Raw genomic sequence first — 20,126 nt, 5'->3', positions numbered from 1 at the left:
CTAGTACTATGCCAGGCAAAGCAGACATATATTGTAACTTATTATGTAGACAATAAGTACATGGTCATGGTAGTACTGTGCTTCAGAAATACAGGAAGGGAAAATCTTCAGAAAAACATTTGTGAAATTGAAATTATAATTGTGTAATCTAAAGTCTGGATGAGCAAGAGAGGTGCCCTTTCTGCTTATACTTCTGTCTTATTTAAATTTAATCAGTGTGAGTTATTCTTAAAGCAAAGTAATGGCACTTTCTTGAAAGGGTCATATGGTAAATATTTTGGCTTTGTGGGCTGTATCTTTGGTCTTTGTTGTAAGCATTCTGCCCTTGCAGGGTGAAAGCAGCTGTAGATAATATGTAAATGAGTGGGCATGGCTGTGTTCCGATGGAATCCTTTTTCCCCCAGTTTAAAATAATTTATTGAGTTTATTGGGGTGACATACTTTTATGAAGATTGCAGGTGTACAGTTCTTTTTTTTTTTAAAGATTTTATTTATTCATTATAGAGAGAGGGGAGAAAGAGAGAAGGGGGGAGGAGCAGAAAGCATCAACTCCCATATGTGCCTTGACCAGGCAAGCCCAGGGTTTTGAACCGACATCCTCAGCGTTTCCAGGTTGACACTTTATCCACTGCGCCACCACAAGTCAGGCTGGTGTACAGTTCTATAATACACCACCTGTACGCTGCACTGTCTGTTCACCACTCAAAGTCAGGTGACCTGCAGTCACTCATTTATCCTCTCTTTCCTCTCTCCTCCCTCTCCCCACTCCCCTTCTCGTAATCACCATGTTGTCTGTTTTGTTTTGTTTTTGCTTAATCTCTTTACCTTTTTCACCCAGCCCTTACCCTGTCTTTTCTGACAGCTGTAAGTCTGTTCTCCTGTATCTATGAATCTGTTTCTATTTTGTTTGTTAATTTATTTTGTTCATTAGATTCCACATATAAGTGGAATCATATGGTACTTGTCTTTCTCTGACTGGCTGATTTCACTTAGCATAATAATCTCCAGGTCCATCCATGCTGTCACAAAAGGTAAAATTTCTTTCCTTTTTATGGCTGAGTAGTATTCCATTGTGTAAATATACCACAACCTTTTTATCCACTCATCTACTGATGAGCGTTTGGGCTGCTTCCAAATCTTGGCTATTGTAAGTAACATTGCAACAAGAAATGTTATTTAGAAAACAGGCAGGGGTGAGGTCCAGATTTGGTACATTAGCTGTCATTTGCCCACCCCAATCTAGTTGTCTGTTTTAGTATTTAGAAACTTTGTTCTGATAGAAGGAATTTTTATTTTATTTTTTAGATAGCAATTCTGACATCTCCTGATCTGCTGTGACAAGTTGGAGTCATGGCTACCGGGACCAATGGAAATATGAACGAGCCTTACTATTTAATGTACATTTTTGTTGTGTGTGTCCCAGCCATTCAAGGCATATGGTGAGGTAGATGATAGGGGGAAGCCCCCGGGAGCACTTTGGACAGAAAATGGCAGCCATGTGAGTTTCACTAACCATTTTGGAAGGCAGGCTGCAGGGATGCAGACACTGCAAGTAGAGGCCATGGTGATTCAGTGTTTCTTATAAATGGTTAAAAAAATAAGTCCAACAGTCTTACCAGTGGTGGTACAGTGGACAGAGGGTCGACCCAGGATGCTGAGGACCCAGGTTTGAAACCCAGAAGTAACGGGCCTGAGTATGGGATCATTGACACAATCCCATGGTCGCTGGCTTGAGCCCAAAGGTCACTGGATTGAAGCCCAAGATTGTCGGCTTGAGCAAGGGGTTGCTGGGTTAGCTGGAGCTCCCCAATCAATACACGTGTGAGAAGCAATCAATGACCTAAAGTGCCACAACTACGAGTTGTTTCTCATTTCTCTTCCTCTCTCTCTCAAAAAAAAATATAAATACATACATACATACATAAAACTTCAACAAATGTTAGCAAAACTGCAAACACCTGAGGAAAATAAGGTCTTGGGTGTCTGCCTATACTTGGGGAAAAAATAATGGTGAATGATATTCAAAAACTCACTTTAAACTAGTTTGGTACTAACTGTGTAGAATTGGAATCATGTTTTGCGCAGAAAAAAATTATGAGAAAATGTTTCTTAAAGATTTATTTTTATAAAATTATGTTTAAAATGTTTCCCGTTAGGCAGAAAGCACATGGCAATAACTCAGGCAAACCACAAGAATATGAATAAGTATTAAATAGAGTGTACATTAAATATCAGGAGATATGACATATACTATATGTCACTATGTGACTGGATGTACTACAGATACCCACATACCTCTGCGACCTGGTGACAAGCTGTTTGATTGCAGACTAAGTTAAGAAATTGCGGAGAGTAACCACAGTAATGTTATTGGTTCTAGTCTCGCTAACAAGGTATTTGGGGTGTTGGACAATGAAATGGATAATGCCATAGAAAAGAAATAGCTCAGAGGGCTTCTGTCCTATTTAAGCTGTTCAGTTTAATGTAAGAGCTGATTGCCTGACCAGGCGGTGGCGCAGCGGATAGAGCATCGGACTGGGGTGCGGAAGGACCCAGGTTTGAGACCTCGAGGTCGCCAGCTTGAGCACGCGCTCATGTGGCTTAAGCAAAAAGCTCACCAGGTTGGACCCAAGGTTGCTGGCTTGAGCAAGGGGTTACTTGGTCTGCTGAAGGCCCACGGTCAAGGCACATATGAGAGCTGATTGACATTTATAATTACTTAATATAACTTTCTGAGAGCACCCTTTAATCTAATTGGTAAATTAACAATGGATATTGGATGCCCAGTAACTGTAAAGAGAAGGTCCTTTAGGATCCTGAAGTCTATTTTGGGTTGTGTTTTATACACTGAGGGAGAGAAAAATCAATACTATTTATAAAGCAAAATGCAGTAAAGGCAAATTAATATTTCTTTGCATGTGTAACTGGTAAAGAGACAAGAGTGAAAGAGTTATTCTGAGTGGAATGCTGAGCAGAAGAGAAAGGGAATTTCAGGATGAATAGACAATACGGTCACTCAGTGGGGAGAGGCGCATGAACAGCAGGTGGGGTAGAGTGGGGGTGGGAGGACAGAAAACATCCTGGGCCAGGGGAAGGAGGTGGGAGTGGAGTCCAGCCACTCACTGGGCAGTCCCTGAAGAATCGACAGCAGAGATGTCGGATGGCACCTGCTTGTACGCTGTGTGTTACATGGTGAATAACAGAGAACTATTATCTGCGTTGAGTTTCTGTTCACATTTTTCTATGTTTTCCCAGTGTTTCTTTCAGCTTACAAAATTAAAACAAGCTAATGAAAAAAATTCAAGGTTACAGAAACCTATGACGCAGAGGTGAAATATTCTGTTATTGAAAAGAGACTTTTTGGTTAATTTCTCTCCCTGAGACTCAGTATGTGATGCTATGGAGAGCTCTGGTCTGGACTCCTTGTTCATTCCCATCCTGCTTGTTGGAACGACATGCCTAGTACCTGCAAATTCATACAGTCTAGAGACTGCCAAAGGGAGTTCCACAGCCTACTCGGAGTCATGGGAAGTGCAAGGAGGAACTGTCTGACCTCACCACAGGCTGTATTTAACATTGCATTGATCAGTGACTCAGTTCTTCTAAAATGAGGGGTCTGGGTGGCAGAGGTTGTCTGGAGTATGGAAAGAGTTACTCGAGTCTCTGTGTCCCTGAAAGAGCTGAGGAAACAGATATTGCACAATTGATACAGGAGGTTAACAATCTAGACATACACACGTGTCCCTGGTTGGCCTTTCAAGGATCTAAGGATCAGACATAGCCAGTTCGAACTTCTCCGAGTACTTTCCAGGGGTCTAGGTAAATCAGATTACCCCTTTAGCTGAACTTGTTTATGCCAAAGAAAACTAATACTCTGTGGGTGTAACCCAGCACTTGGCAATTTATAGATCGGAAGTGATGTGTGAACCAAACACGGAAAACCTGGGGGTTCATTGTGAGATTTATACACTTTCTGCCCCCCACGCCTGAGGAAAGTGAAGCAGGATTCTGATCGTCAGGAGATATGAAATCTGGAGGGGTGACTGGTCACTGGTTTGGATTTCCAAAGGAATTTGAAATGAAAAGAATTATGAACCAGAGGTTGAGCAAAACATCAAATGAGAAATGATATATGAAGGGGAAAGGCAGAAATAAATGAACTTTTGAGGCAGTGAATAAATGGAGAGCCTCTTTTCAATATGGACTATTTTACTTCTACATTATAGTTTCTGTAACCTTGGTTTCTCCTTTTATTTTTTCACATTTAGCAAGTGCAGATGAAGGGTGCTTACTGTGCTGAAGAGTATTTTTTTTTTATACCAGAAATGCAAGAATGAACCTCAGGGATTTAGCTTAGATAGAGGAGGGAGAATTCATAATGGATAGGTTACTAAGGGCAGCTCTCGAGCAGGTTTCCCTGTAGGGTTTTACAAATAAAATAGAATTTTATCCAGTCTAACGGCTGGAGGTGGAAAAGGATGTGCCAGTTAATGAAAACAATGTTGTTTTTTTTTTGGTTTTTATTTTTTTATTTTTGCAGAGGGCTCCAGTTTTAAGCTTTACATTTTTAAAACTGACACGATCTCATTTGCCACTCTTACCCTCTCCAATCTTTGAGAGGGCAGGGTCAGAATGACTTCACTAGTGAGGAAATCTCAAGACAAAGGGTTAAAAGTTCCACTTAGGAGGGGAAAGAGGGAGGAAGGAAGGCAGCCCTTGGAAGGTTTTGAAGTTCAGAGGGAAGTGAGATTTTTTTTTTTAAAAGGAAAATGTTTGTTCCTTCCCAGGTACACTTGATTACTCACTGTTAAGTAGGCGGAAGTCAATGAATGGGTAGGAGCCGCGGCGTTCAGCAGGAACCCCTGTCTGACCCCTTAGTCGTACATCTCCTAGAAAACAGAAGATCCGAACAAACGTTTGAAACTGTTGCCAAATGTATTCACTTTTCCACTGTAAATCCTCTTACCCACTCATGTCACTGGAACCAACAGCAAATATCACCTTGCCTAAGAAAGTGCCAGGTAGGGAGGGATATTTTATGAACGCTAAGCAGTAATGAACTTGGCAGAGCTCTAAGAAAGGAAGCCGCATTCTCTTTTATATTTGCCTGGAAGATGGGTCTGTGCGAATTTTAGCAATCTACAAAGTTTCTATAGCCTTTCTGTACTTCCAAGGGCCCATAAAGATGAAGCATCTTAATCTGAAAGGACAAATGGTGTGCTGGGATTATAGTTTTTATTCCTATTAGAAGCTTAATCACTCACAGTGTCATTTCTTGTGGCCCTGGCACAGCTGTGCTCTGACTGCCGCCCACTTCCCTTGTTCCCCGGCTGGGATCATTCATCTGCTTCAGGATCTGCGCAGAGGAAGGCCCGCCGAGTGCCGGGCCCTTCACACACTTAGTCTCCCTTGGACACAGAATGGTCTGTAGAGTCTCTACTATTTATTTGCAGGTCTCTTTCAATGTCTGTATTCACTTTCCTGTTTGGTTTGTGTCTTGCCTTCCAAACCAAGGGAGGTAATGAAGTGGAGTGGAGAGAGAGAGAGCCTGGACTTGAGAATAGTGTAGACTTTGGATAAAGCCGGCTCTGAGCCTCAACTGCTTCACTTTAAGGTGTCATTGGTTGGAGACTATAAAACAACACTTGCTTCCTGGCAATAGATGCTGAATTTACTTCCTTTTACACTCCTGCAAAGCAGCGATGATGCGTAGTACATATTCGGCATTTCTCCATCATGCTTTGTGTATGGTCTGGACCGAGCAGATTCTACGTGAATGTCTTCCGTGGACAAAAAAATTTAGTAAGACCAGTTTCCCACTTAGTACATACAGCATGAAATCAGAAGAGAGGTAAAAATACATAAGACCCGATACATTTCTGAAACATCTGAACCAGGAACAGATTCCTCCACCAGTAATGGGTCCATTCCCAGAAACAACTCTTTTTCAGACGTGAGGTGACATGGGGCCTCAGTCTGCGAGTGGAGAGGAGGAACAAGCCTTCTTCCCAACCCAGGGCCTGGGTCAGATCCTCAGTGGTGATAACGCATGCAACTGAAGTGTTGCAGATGTCCCTCTTAGATGGGCCTTGGGCCTTGTGTATACTGGGGCTAATCAACTGCAAGCTCTGAGCCCTGAAGCTATTCTCTACTTTGAATTTTATATTTGTGCCTTGTTTAGTGTTTTATATAATCTGATACTGTAGTGACATATTGATAGTTTTAGATTATTTACTTATTTATTCGTTTTAGAAAGGAGAGAGAGAGAGAGAAGGGGGAAGGAGCAGAAAGCACCAACTCCCATATGTGCCTTGACCAGGCAAGCCCAGGGTTTTGATTAGCGATCTCAGTGTTCCAGGTCGACGCTTTATCCACTGTGCCACCACAGGTCAGGCATGACATATTGATATTAAAAAATGTTACAATTTGTGGAGTGGGAGGAGAAAGGGGAGAAGATGGAAAAGTATATTTAAAATACAAATATAATCTGACATCCAAAGGGAATGCTGTTAGCGTTTGATAAATTCCTGGATGGTCAATAGTGAGAGGGAAGCCACAGGGAGGAGTTGAAGGGTTTACCTCTCCTCAGCAGCTGTCTTGGGTAACCTCTGTTACCAGAGTTTACAGGGCACATTCACAAACCTCACAGTCTATTTATTTTCTTGTTGATCTCATTAGATCCTCACAACAGCCCTATGAAGAGCGTCACTATTATTCTCCTTATTTGATAGCTGAGAAAAGAAAGGCTCAGAGAAGAAAGTGAAGGATTGCTACCCATCTTCCTAGCCCCAGCTCAGGGCTCAGGTCCCTTAAAGACACTCAGTAGATGTCTATTGACTTTAATTGACTGCCTGACTTTATGGTACTTTAAATTTATTATTAGCAGAGCTAGTCCTTAAATCTAGGTTGTAAAACTTCATAGACAGAGCTCTCTCCATAATACCATTGGTTTCTAACCTTATAGACTGTGCACAGCTGGTTTAAAAAAACCACAGACTGCACATGATAAAAGTGCTTTTAATAGCCAGTGAGATAATACAGTATGTTAAAATGATATAACAAATTCAATACTGCCTTCAGATGATGTTATATTTCATGAATGGCAGTAAACTAGACATATACTTAAAGAACTACGCATAGATGAGGCTATGCTACCTTGGTTTATGAAGCCTGTGGGGCTTGTGGATTTGTTGACCAGGTGTGTCATACTTTTGGGCTTCTCCCAGGGGTTTCAGACTCACCAATTGGAAGTCATTTCTCTACTAGTATTTTTTTTTTCTCAGTATTACCAAAGAGTTCATACTGGTTGTATAGTCCTGAGGACACTATGTTCCCAGAAAACTTCTGTATAATATCAAGGTAAGTTTTAAAACCTCTGCCAAAATTTATTCCATTTATCCATCTGAGAGTATAAAGCAGAGGAGGCCCACTATCAGGTAAGACTTTAGATTTGGAGAAACCGAGAGGAGACAGCATCACGTGGCAGGATGGATAAAAAGAGAGTGAGATGCTAGGAACAGGGAACTCCAGTTGCTGAGAGGATCAGTATTTCACCATCTTGGGTGGCCTCGGGGAAATTAATAACCATTTTGAGGTCCAGTTTTCTAATATTTAAATCAGCATAATTGTAGCAGTTTTGCCTTCTCCAAAGGGTCGTTGTGAGGAAATTACAAGGTGCATGAAAATAACACAATAATTAACATTTATTGAATACTTACACTGTGCGTAGCATTTTACATGCATTTTCTCATATCATCTACCCAACAACCCAATGAAGTAGGTGTTATTATTATTAGACTATTTACAGATGAGGAAACTTAAGCCTCCATGTTAAATTGATATTTTGTCTGAGACAGGGCTAATAAATGTGGAGCTTGAGCTCAAACTGGAAATTGGCTCTAAATTCCATATTCTTACCCAGTCTCATATTATTAGGATAAAAAAATTATATAATCAGTTAACCATTAACTTTTTATTACCCAAATATATCTTTGATTGCTATTTGCCAGCAAACCAAATATATATTTATCATGATTCCTGAAAACTGAATACTGGAGGAATCTACCACCTTGACGAATGCAAGAGTCAATCGGATAGGAATTTATTTAAATAACAGTCTAGAGGAAATGGGCTGTAGAATAAGACCACCAGATCCTGTTCTGGATGAACAGAGCATCTATTATTTTCAAAAAATAAATGGAGAGCAATTATTAAAAATGTTATTCAGCAAAACTGAAATTCCCTGGCAACTAATTCACTCAAACTCTTAATGAAATAGACTTTTTATGATGCAACCTCACTTTTGGGAAAAAGAGACCAATAACCACGAAACAAGCTGCTAGCAAAACTACCTAAACAAACAAACAGAACAAAACAAATAAACAGCAGTAATAACGATAAAACCCATAACACCCAAATGTTTCCTTTCGTGCTGGTCCATAACTACAATTACAGTCTTGAAGCAAATTACTCATAAACCTAATAAGGGCCTTTGGAGGTAGTAAATAGTTGTTTTAGAAAAGGATTAAATCATGTTAAAAAGAAATAGGAAAGCAGGAGGCAGGACAGTTTTAAGCGGGCTAACAAAGCAGATTAGAAATTTCCCAAGGAACCAGACGTTTCATATCTCGAGCATGCTATTGAACTGAAGCTCTACTCTGGTAAAATTAGGGTTTTAAGTATCTATTTATAATATAGAAAGATCTTGCTCCTTCTCCTCGCTTTCATGAAACCCTTCTGACACTAAATTGCTTCAATATGCTTGTGGGAAGAGAGAAATAATTCAGTAACAACAGTCCCCGGAGGAGCAGAGGCTACTGGCTGATGTCCTATGAACAGAACAAGTGGCGTCCTGCTGCACTGCTTTCACTGGCCGACGTCTCAGGCAATCATCTATTTACCTAAGACCTTATATCCAAGCTAAACAATTATTTTGACTATTCATTGGGCCCTTGTTTAACTTCAGCAACTTTCTTTCTGGCAAATGAAAGGTGCAGTGGAAGCGGGGTAGGAAGCGTTGACAGCTCGGTCCTGTCCTCGGTCTGTTCGTATTGTGTGCCAAAATGAAACAAACAGCAGGGGAATTCTTATTTTGAAAGGGCTGCTTCTCGTTTGCCCCTTTGGGCTGAAAACATAACATGTCGTCCTTGAGTATTTAAGGCTGCAAACACAGGCAGTGAGCTGAGCTGTTTGGCTCCAGGAGCCAAGACCTGGAGACAGCCACTCGTCCTCCCAGGGGACGCGGTTCTGGGATGTACCTCTTGCCCACTTGGCCTCGCGGGCTGTCTCTGTTTAATAAAAGCTTGTGCAGGGAGCAGACGTTATGTGGCCTCTTATGTAACTGGCAAAGAGAGCAGAAACTCTGATGGCGATGACAACTTACAGTGGCTGAAACACGGGCCCCATGACAAGAACCAGACTCTGGCCCCAATGGTGGTGTCAAGGTCACTCCAGGGTGGGGAAGGAGGGAAGAAGGGGACAGAGCAGTAGGAGCGTCTATGCTCCTGCTGCATCTGAGACCAATGAAGAGGATAATGGTAACGGCACAGAGACTCACAGATACTGATGGTGGGACAAAGACGCAGTCCTGGAGCAGCCCAAACCTAGTGGGAGAGAGGGCACTCTCGCCAAAGGCATCCCTTGGGCCTCTCTTAGACGGTACTCATTCATGTCGCTGCCGCAAACTTACTTGCAGAACGAAGGCAGAGAGAGCGCAGATCCCCAGATCGCAGATGAGAACTTTCACCATGCTGCACTGCCTCATCTGGCAGCTTTGAATATTTCAGATGACTACTCTCAATTAGCAAAGTGAATTATTTCTCCAAAGATGTTTATCTAGCCCAACAAAGAGGAGGAAGTTTGTGCAATTTAATCATGCCATAGATTTATGGGATAGTACAGGCAGCCAGTTGAGATAACTCAGGCAGAGATGACTGTTCCGAGTGCAGTGAGCTTGCAGGAGATCCACGATGGCTGATTGGAACCAAATTTCTCATCTGGAGGTTCAATTCTGCATTACTTTCTTGAGCGAGTCTGAGCCTGTCTGGACGCTAAGGGCTACGTGCTGACCTGGCTCAGTAGGAGGCTTTCTGTCTATTGATCTCTTGCACTAATTGTGTATTCCTGGGCTGTCCCTGAGAGAGCCTTGCGTGTAGGAAAGAGAGAAGCCTGGAATTAGTTGTCCAAAACCCACACTTTTGGCAAAAGAGACAAAATAAAGTTTTCCGTGCATGTGAAAGAAAGTTATTTCTTTATTCTCTTCGTAAAATCCTTGTTCTTTATATCAAAGTCAGAGAAAAAGGAAATTTCATCAAGTCAGAGCCTCTAAACGCTATACTATGTTGCAGCTTTAGGTTAGAATTATTCAGTACTTGTGACAAATTGGCATTTTGGGACTTGGACGCTGTCAACGTGAATATTAGATCACAGTGCCTTTATTTTTTAAAGCAGGTAAGGAAGGTATGACTCAGACTAGACATTCTTCAGCTTGATGGTTTTACAGAGGAAAAATGAGAGAAAAACGTTTTAATCACCAGAAAAACAGGAGTCTAATAAAAAATGATATTGAACAAGAAGCAGCAGGAATGCCTAAGGAGAATTCTATGAAGCTGTAAAAGAACTTAAAAGAACACAAAGAACATGTCTTCTTACAAAGACTGAGAAGAAGGGGAATAATTTGGGGAGTTATTTTAGGAAATATGTGATCTGGGTCTGTCTTAAGTAATGAAAATACCAGTGGAAGCGTGTACATTTTCCACTTATTTCTGTGATAATGCTTTTTATCACCAGAATCTCACCAAAGCAAGGTGTTTTTTTATTTTTATTTTTATTTTATTTATTCATTTTTAGAGAGGAGAGGGAGAGAGAGAGAGAGAGAGGAGAGACAGAGAGAGAGAAGGAGTGGAGGAGCTGGAAGCATCAACTCCCATATGTGCCTTGACCACGCAAGCCCAGAGTTTCGAACCGGCAACCTCAGCATTTCCAGGTCGATGCTTTATCCACTGTGCCACCACAGGTAAGGCACTGTTTTTTTTTTTTTTTTTTTTTTTAAATAAAGGCATCACACACACACACACACACACACACACACACACACACACTGCCTGGCACATTGTTGGCACTCAAAAAACAGTAACTAATATTATAGTTTGTTACTGTTGTGAGATTTGTGCCCTTCCTCCACCTCTCTCCCCATAATAGTATTATTTAGGAGGATTTCTAAGTCAGGAACTGTTTTAACGACTGTGTATGTAGAAGCTGGTGTAGTCCTCATAACCATGCCCCTGAGGCAGGTGTGCGGATCACTGCACTGAGGACCGCACAGGGCTTATAAATGACTGACCTGGAATCAGAAGCCACGTGGCCTCAGGGAGCCCTAGCTCTCCAAACTATTGTTCCACTGGGCCACAGTCTCCATTCTCCACCACAGTGGTGAGGACTGATCACCCATGATGTTATTCATCATTTTCTCAATCATCCCATGCAGTGTTTCTCCTCCCTCTGTCTGTGATAATAAAAGTGAGAACCAAAGCTATGTCCCGAAGAAACCTGGATGGGTAGCCAAGGGCTTCTTCACAACAGCGTTATAAGCCCAGTGAACAGGGGGGCGGTGGATCGCAAGTCAGGGATGAATGAGTTCCTGGTGGTGCAGGTTAGACCACAGGGAGTCTGGATGCCCCTAGAGATCTAGGTTGCGGGTCAGAAGAACTTTTGGGTAAGTGAAGGGTCCAATTCTAGGACAGGCTCAGAGGAGACCCTAGATTGATTCATTTAAACAATGCTCATGTAAAACATTATACAAAGTCATGGAAAGTAGATAGGGAAAAGGGAAATATAAGCTCCATGAGATGTCTCGATACTCAGTTAATGATCTAGAAGAGACTCATAGAAATAAGTAAATATGCCATAAGCTGGAAGGAGTCTAAGTTTTAATGAAACTGAGATATTTGGGTTTGAGTCCCTCTCTCAGAAGCATTGTGAGGCTTTATAATTTTATGTGGATAAGTAACTAGGAGATTTCTGGATCTCAAGTGGCTTCCTAACAATCTTTTAAAATGCTTCACTTGGTAATGTACATCTGAAACCTACATAGTTTTATTAACGAATGTCACCTTAATAAAATAAATTTAAAAAATAAAATATTTCACTTAGTGAAATTTCAAATTTCAATTTAAAAGTATAATATAATTTGACATTTAAAAGGCCTTCACATTTTAGAACTATGGCTGAGATTGAGATTCAGACTCTCACATCAGGTCTCCAGTAATCAAATTTCTGTGTTACAGGCAAACAATTTAAATTAACAAGGCTTTTTTTCAGAAACCACTTTCTACTAAGAAAAGATGCCCTTTGAATCTGATGAGTGCGTTAGCCTTCTGGAAAAATAATATATATACAGCAGGAGAGGTAGGGGAGGAGAAAGAGAGTGGAAGAAGGCAAAGAAAGAGAAGGGAGGAAAGAAGAAGGGAGAAGAGAGAGAAGGCGACAAAGAAAATGAACATAGGAAAAAATTGAATACTGGGTTGAGCAAGAGGAAGGTGTCAAGGATAATTTTTATTTTATTTATTTATTTTTTTGTGTGTGACAGAGACAGAGACAGAGAGAAGGACAGATAGAGACAGACAGATAGGATGGAGAGAGATGAGAAGCATCAATTCTTCATTGCGGCACCTTAGTTGTTCATTGATTGCTTTCTCATATGTGCTTTGACAGGGGGGCTACAGCAAGTGACCCCTTGCTCAAGCCAGCGACCTTGGGCTCAAGCAACAACCTTGGGTTGCAAGCCAGCGACCTTTGGGCTCAGATCAGTGACCATGGTGTCATGTCTATGATCCCATGCTCAAGCCAGTGACCCTGCGCTCAGGCTAGTGAGCTCGTGCTCAAACCAGATAATTCCCTGCTTAAGCCAACAACCTCGGGTTTCAAACCTGGGTCCTCTGCATCCCAGTCTGATGCTCTATGAAGGATAATTTTTAGATTTCTGTCTTGTATAACTGGATGTTGGGTTGTGACAATCAAGACAAAGGTTAATCTCAAATAGAAGTTATTTCATGTCTTCCATTTGATAAATTATATTTAATATAAATTATATTTATGACACATGATATTTTTAGTAGGTGATTCAATGGTGAGAAGCCTTTGGAAGAGTTTTGGCCTCATGGAGCTTAGAGTCTACTGGATGGAATAATTATATGTGTAAAAGTCAAATTGCAACTTTGGATAGTGGAACAAAAAATATGTATATTGTATTAATAAGTTTATAATAGACTTCACCTTGCCAGGGAGGTTGTTTTGAACTTCTTTGAGGAGATGACATTTGGTGAATGAACAGGAGTTATCTTAAAGTGAACATGTCTCAATTTTCCCTGAAAAGTCTTGACTTATGCCTGTTGTCATGCCTAGTGTAATTAGCAATAGTGTCCCTTTCACACTCAAAAGAGTTTTAGTTGGATCATACATTATATGATCACCCTGAGTGCAGCAATCCAGGCAGCAGGAGTGCAAGGCCAAAGGTCCTGTGGTAGGATGATGGCACATGTAAGGCACCACAACAAGGCCAAGTGCATCATAGCAAAGAGAACAAATTGGATGTGGCAGGGTACAGATAAAATAAAGTTGGAGAGCTGTCACGGTTTTGTAAGACAGGCTGAGGAGTCTGATTTTATTCCAGGAGAATTAGGAAGCCGTTGGATGACTTTAAGAGCAAGGTGATGTCATCATATTTGCTATTGAAAAACGGCTTTAGATGTAGTGTGGAGAATGGATTGGAGTGGGGCAAGAATAGTAGTTAGGAGATCCCTCTAATAGTAGGTGAGAAAGGATGGAAGCTTGGAAAGGGTGATGTACTGGCAGAGAAGTGAATAGATTTTAGAGATATTTAGTAAGTGGAGTTGACATATGGTAAGAAATTGCACATGAGGGCTGAGGGAGAGGGAAGTGTCAAGGTTAATATCTAGATTTCTGGCTTGTATAACTGGATGACTGATTATACTAATCATAGGGAAAAAAATCTAGACAAACCATGTTTTGGAGAATAGTTTATGGCACTCAATTTTGACCACACTGAGTTTAAGTGTTACTGAGATTTCCAAGCAAGCAAAAAATGTCAAGTAGGCAATTAGATATAGGGGTCTGAGACCCAGAGGGAATGTCTGAGATGAAGATATAAATTTATAAATCAAATAAAACTATAAGCATGTATGAAATGGCTTAGAAAATGAAGAAATGAATAGAACCCAACATCAGCCCTTGAGTGGCTGAAACATTTATTGTCTTGCTGGAGGAGAAGTCTATAAAAAGAGAAAGCGCAGCCATGGAGGTAGGAGTAAACTCAGAGCTCATAGTGTCCTGGAAGAGTAATTCAAGAGGGAGGGAATGGTTTTCACACAGAGCTTGCTGAAAGGGTAAGTGAAATGATAATTGAAAAAAGTTTTTCTGATTTAGTTGAGCAACTGTAGAGAGAAATGAAGCGGATTCCTTTGGACATCACATAGAGCTGGGAAATTGGGAAGGGTTTATTAAGGAGCTGACATTTAGGTGGATCTTAAGTAATAGATACATTTTTGAAAAGTAGCACTTGATAGTGTTGGCTTTCAATTGATCCGGCTATGGTCATTGAAATAAAGGGAAGAACTATTTAGGGAAAAATCATGCTGATCTGAAGTTCAGTAGTAGTCCCTAAGAATGATATTAATAATAAGACATAATTAGAAAATTGCAGAGAATGGAACAGTCCAGATCATGAAAATACTTAAACAGTTTCGCAAAATATGGTGATACCTTGTCTAATCACTTCTTATACTTAAATATACTTCAAGGAAAAAAAAATGTAGTAGAAATCACTGCCAAGAAAAGTATTTGTTTGTAAAATAAGAATGGACATGTCAGTGAGAATAAATATCATTAATAAGATAAAATACAGACCAAGTCCCAATATCATTGAATAATTTTTTGTGTTTTTTGAACTTTGAATAATTTGAGAGAAGTGTTTTAATGTATTGTTTGTTTTTATGTGCTTCTGAACTTCCTGATTCTGGCTGGGAACAAGGACAAACCTGCCAAAATACTGCAAGAAAATATGTTGCTGATCACGGGCAGGAAATACTCAAAGTCCCACGAGATAGCCTGTACTTAGGAGGCTTCCACACCAAGTCTGCTGACCTCAGAAGGAGCATCAGGCCACTGCAGTTGCTGCTGGAGCCTGCTCAGGGCCAGGAGGTATTTGGGAGTTCTTCGTTCCAAAAGTTTGTGCCAACATGGCACTTGGGATTCTTTTAAGCTATAAGTGTTGTTCATTTTTTTGTTTGTTTTTCAGAAAGGAAACAGATGGCAAAAACTGGACTCAGTAGGGAAATGGTTTAATTGACTATATTATATCCGTGTTATAGGATGTTATTTGCTATTAAAACCAGTCACTCATATTTCTGTAATAATAGCTAAGATTTATTGAGCATTTAGTATATGGTAGGTATTGCTGGAAGTACTTTTTATGATTTAACTCATTTAGTCTTCTCAATAACTCCTGCAGATATAAGTACTGTTGTCAACATCATACCTGAGAGACAGAAGTGTTAAATTACCTTTTCAAGATGACATGGCAGGTGAGCATGAAAGCAGGTTTGAAACCAGGGTGCGTGGCTCTACAGACTGTGCTCTTAACTAATATACAGTCCCTGTCACAATATCCTGATTTGAAGTGAGAGCCCTTGTATATTGTTAAGGGAGAGTAGGTATTATATAGTATTTTAAAATTGTTTCACCAGGTAAAGACATCAATAGCATGAGAAGCCATTTACTACCTCTATAAACTTGGTAAATCTTATGCATTCTGAGCTTTATTTGATCTTCTGTTTTGCTAGGTAGGGATAATAATATTTGCTCTGCATCCCTCATAGAAAATAGAAATCAAATAAAATCACATAGATAAAAGTGCTTTGCCAATCACTTTGTAGTAAAGTTTTATTGTTAAGAATATTCTTATTGATATTGCTGTATAAATATTAAGCACATATAATATATTATATATTATGTAAATCCTACACTGTATGATCCTTTATACAGTGTATAAATACTATTGATATTGCTATAAATCTAGGTCAGAGTTAAAGTGTATCCAAAGTGAGGAACATTATTTTTTATTTATTTATTTTTTTTGTATTTTTCTGAAGCTGGAAACGGGGCGAGACAGTCAGACAGACTCCCGCATGCGCCCGACCGGGATCCACCCGGCACGCCCACCAGGGGCGATGCTCTTCCCACCAGGGGGCGATACTCTGCCCCTCTGGGGGGTCACTCTGCCATGACCAGAGCCACTCCAGCGCCTGGGGCAGAGGCCAAGGAGCCATCCCCAGCGCCCGGGCCATCTTTGCTCCAATGGAGCCTTGGCTGCGGGAGGGGAAGAGAGAGACAGAGAGGAAGGAGGAGGGGGTGGAGAAGCAAATGGGTGCTTCTCCTATGTGCCCTGGCCAGGAATCGAACCCGGGTCCCCCGCACGCCAGGCCGACACTCTACCACTGAGCCAACCGGCCAGGGTCAGGAACATTATTTTTTGATATGTAATTAAACATGTTTTTTAAATTGAATCTATTGTAATTAAACATGTGCATTAGAGGTGCTATAGTCAAATGTTCTTGGAAAACATAGAGGTTTAACAAAATTAAATGTTAAAAAACTTTCAAGTTAGTGACTAAATTGTGTTTTCTCAACCCCCCTCCCCGCTCAAATTCATATTTGAAGACCTGACCCTGAGTACCGTAGAATGTGACTCTATTTAGAGGTAGGTCCTCTAAAGAGGTAATTAAGCTAAAATGAGGTTACTAGGGTGGATCCTAATCCAGTCCAACTGGTGTTTTTATAAGAAGAGAAAATTTGGACACATGAGGAGATGCCAGGGGTGCACAAGCAGAAAGAAAGGACCATGTGAAGACGCAGTAAGAATGTGGCCATCTGCAAGCCCAGCAGAGCAGCCTCAGAGAAACCAAATATGCTGATACCTTGATCTTGGACTTCTAACCTCTAAAACTGTGAGAAAACAAATTTCTGATGTTTAAGACACCCCTAGTCTATGGTATTTTCTTATGATAAGTGAAGAGGCTGCTTTTACTGGCAAAAAAGGCTCCTCAGAACTGAGGATTTCAATACCCAGCTTCATCAGGGGCTTCCTATATGCCCTCATTCTATTTTCAGGATTCCATTTATTCCAACTGATGCTCTTACTTTAACAGTAGATACTGCGCCATGTTGAAAATTTGATTTGTGTTGGTACTCAGCCACTAGCAGGATGGGATTCTGGGCTTGGTTTTCACAAATGAGCTCTGCAGCAATAGGAAGTGAATCTCTCCCAGGGCAGACATGGAAGCTCTCAGGTTATTCATGCAGCACTTGAGGTAGACATTTGAATGCCTTAACTCATCTTTTCCTTTCCCTACTTTCTTCAGCAATATTAAGAGCCATCAGCCAGTCTCATTATACTGATTAGTTTGATAAAAAATATTCAAAGGACTCATGGGTACCCAGAAACTTGCTTCATTCAAGTGTGGCTCTTTTGCCTATCTCTATTGCCGTTTCGCACCATGAACTATCAACACTCTCTTTACTATGGGAAATAGTGTAGTTAGCATCTTTAAATTTAATCAGGTTAGGGAGTCAATTCTAGAAAACCTGAAACCAATTCAGAAAACTCATCCTTAAGATTCTGTTCCTCTAGAACTACTCTTGGAACCCAAATCAGTATTAGTCAGCTGTTTATTTGGAGGATGCTGACTAATACGTGCAAGATTGTTCAGGTCCTTCAATATATTAACGCTCACTAAGAATATCCAAGCAGGTGAGGTCATCTAGCTTTTTCCAAACACAGTTGTCTACAAAACATGTTTTTAAAATATTTTCAAAAATGGCTGTTTTGGGGGAAATAGTTAAATATTGATACATACTGCTCTACATGGAGATTTGTGTTGAGTGTGTGTGTGTGTGTGTGTGTGTGTGTGTTGTATGTGTGTCTATAGGTTAAACTCTTAGCACTGGAGGGAGCTTAGAGATCCTCTACCTTCTCTTCTCTGGTACCATCACTCCTTGCATTCTTGTCCCATATGACTAAGTCACAGCTCTGGTTTGAATTTCATTTTTTGGGCTACAGACCAACTGGATATTTATTTATTCATTTATTCCTCAGATATGTGTTTGAATACTTACTATGTGCCAGGCCCTATTTTTGGTCCTGGGAATATAGCAGTGGACAAAACAGACAAGATGTAACTGCTCTCATGAGGCTAAGATTCTAGTAGGGAAAGACAGACGATAAAATCAACAAATAAATTGCCAATAGGGACGTGATATGGGTGCTATGGGGAGAAATCAATCAGGGAAGGGGTCAGGGAGGGGCTGGGTGGGGCTGGGACTGCCGTGTGGATAATGAAGACTCTATGTATTGACAGAGTGCTCTGAGGTGCCATCCAACAGACGTGAATGAAATGTGGGCACCATGCGACCACCCGGGAGGAGCATTTCAGGTTTAGAGAATAGCAGGCACAAGGCCACAGGGAACGTGCAGGTATTTTCTAGAAACTGCAGGGAGGCCATGGAGCAGAGAGAGTGTGGGGCAAGTGGGAAGAGATAAGGGCAAAGAGGTGACAAATTGTGGACAAGGAGGGAAGTAGTAGATAGCTTAGGGACTCAGAGAGAGGGAATCATAAGAAGGTTTTAAGTGAGTGACATGATTTGAGTAATGTTTTTCTTAAAAGGGTCCTTGCAGGCCTCTGGGTGGAAAACAGAGTGTAGGGGAACTTTATACATTGGAGAGATCCCGAAATGAATGTGGTATCTTTTCCTATAGCCCAGGTCTTGTTATGGTAAGTCATCAAGGCCTGTTACTATGTGGCCCCCTCCCCCCACTGACCCACAGGTGGTTTGATCCCTCAGCAGGCTAGGCAGTGTCCTTGGGCCTGAGTGTGCAGGCCCCTCTCTAGCAAAGGGTGCTAAGCCATCATAAATATTCTCCTAGCTTCACAGAGAAGACAGAAAACGGATCATGGCACACGACCATATGGCTACTTCTCTCACTAAGTTAACATCAATTTTGTGAGCATATAAGATACAAATACATGTCTTTTGGGGAGAGGTACATTTTGGAGCAATTAATTTTATCTGTAAAATTAATTAAACTGGTTTTTGAAGAATATGTACTTAGAGGGAAGGCCTTGCAGGATATTGATGCAGAACAGGACTACTTAGGAAGCAGGTAGAACCTAAAGCAGATACATTGATTACTGCAGGAACAGTCCCTGAAACCCACACTTCTGTGACTGGATCCATGATAGGATTGACCAGCCCATACATTAACTTGCCCAATCAGAACTCTGCTGTGCTCTGAACACACTCCTCCCCTGTGTGTTCACACAGTCACCATGGCTAAACTTGAGGATTCAACTGAAGAGGAGCTACTTTATAAACAGAGGTCATTTGTTTGTTTGTTTGTTTGTTTTTTAACCAAAGAAAATTCTGACAACTTTCCCTTTTTCTAGTTTTCTGACACTTTTCCTGTTCTCCATAATTCCACCAGGAGTTTAGCAAATACATCTGCAAATAGTTGGTATTATAACTAACTAGATCCAGAAACTTGAATGTTTGCAAAACTAACCTTGCTTTTTTATTTTGTCTGTTTGTTTTCCACTTTCTCTGGCTTCCATTCTAATCCCCCACACTGACTCTTTTTAAAGATAAAGCGGCACCTCTTCTTTTGAATTTATTCCTTTTTGACAAGAAGAAAGAAAAACGATGGGTACTGAGCTTTCACGGCCTTCTCTTAGTCTGCTGCTGCTCTTACTGTTTTGCTACTTTCCCAGACCATGAGCTGGTCCTGTTTCCATTGTTTTTCTTTGAAGAGCATTTTAATACATCCTTTTAAAATGCTGTTTATTATTGACTTGTGTCACACATTTGTGTTTGGTTAGATGAGCCCTCCTCTGTCTTTTGTTCATGCTAGTAAATATTTTTTAAATATTATTTGGATCTATCAGAGAGCTTTCTGTGTACTTTTATTGGCTTCTTTAGGTAAACCTTTCTACTCCTTATTACTGAGATATTTTGAGATTCTTAAATATAATGCGATTTCTATGTTTCTTATCTAACAA

At 40.7% G+C, this 20,126-nt stretch overlaps 1 protein-coding gene across 3 annotated transcripts in view; it reads right to left on the bottom strand.

Annotated features, from left to right (window-relative positions):
* The window catches only part of PDE7B (phosphodiesterase 7B), a 336,495-nt gene that overhangs the window by 73,476 nt on the left and 242,893 nt on the right, over positions 1-20,126 (bottom strand). For all 3 annotated transcript variants that reach the window (XM_066248440.1, XM_066248442.1, XM_066248441.1), the window contains one exon: positions 4,806-4,889. In XM_066248440.1, the coding sequence (XP_066104537.1) occupies positions 4,806-4,889 (84 nt within the window). The remainder of the gene's footprint in view (positions 1-4,805; positions 4,890-20,126) is intronic.

Source organism: Saccopteryx bilineata, chromosome 12, assembly GCF_036850765.1.
Source record: "Saccopteryx bilineata isolate mSacBil1 chromosome 12, mSacBil1_pri_phased_curated, whole genome shotgun sequence".
NCBI classification, from domain to species: Eukaryota; Metazoa; Chordata; class Mammalia; order Chiroptera; family Emballonuridae; genus Saccopteryx; species Saccopteryx bilineata.
The sequence above is the reverse complement of the archived record's forward strand: the minus strand, read 5'-3'. Positions and strand labels throughout refer to the sequence as shown.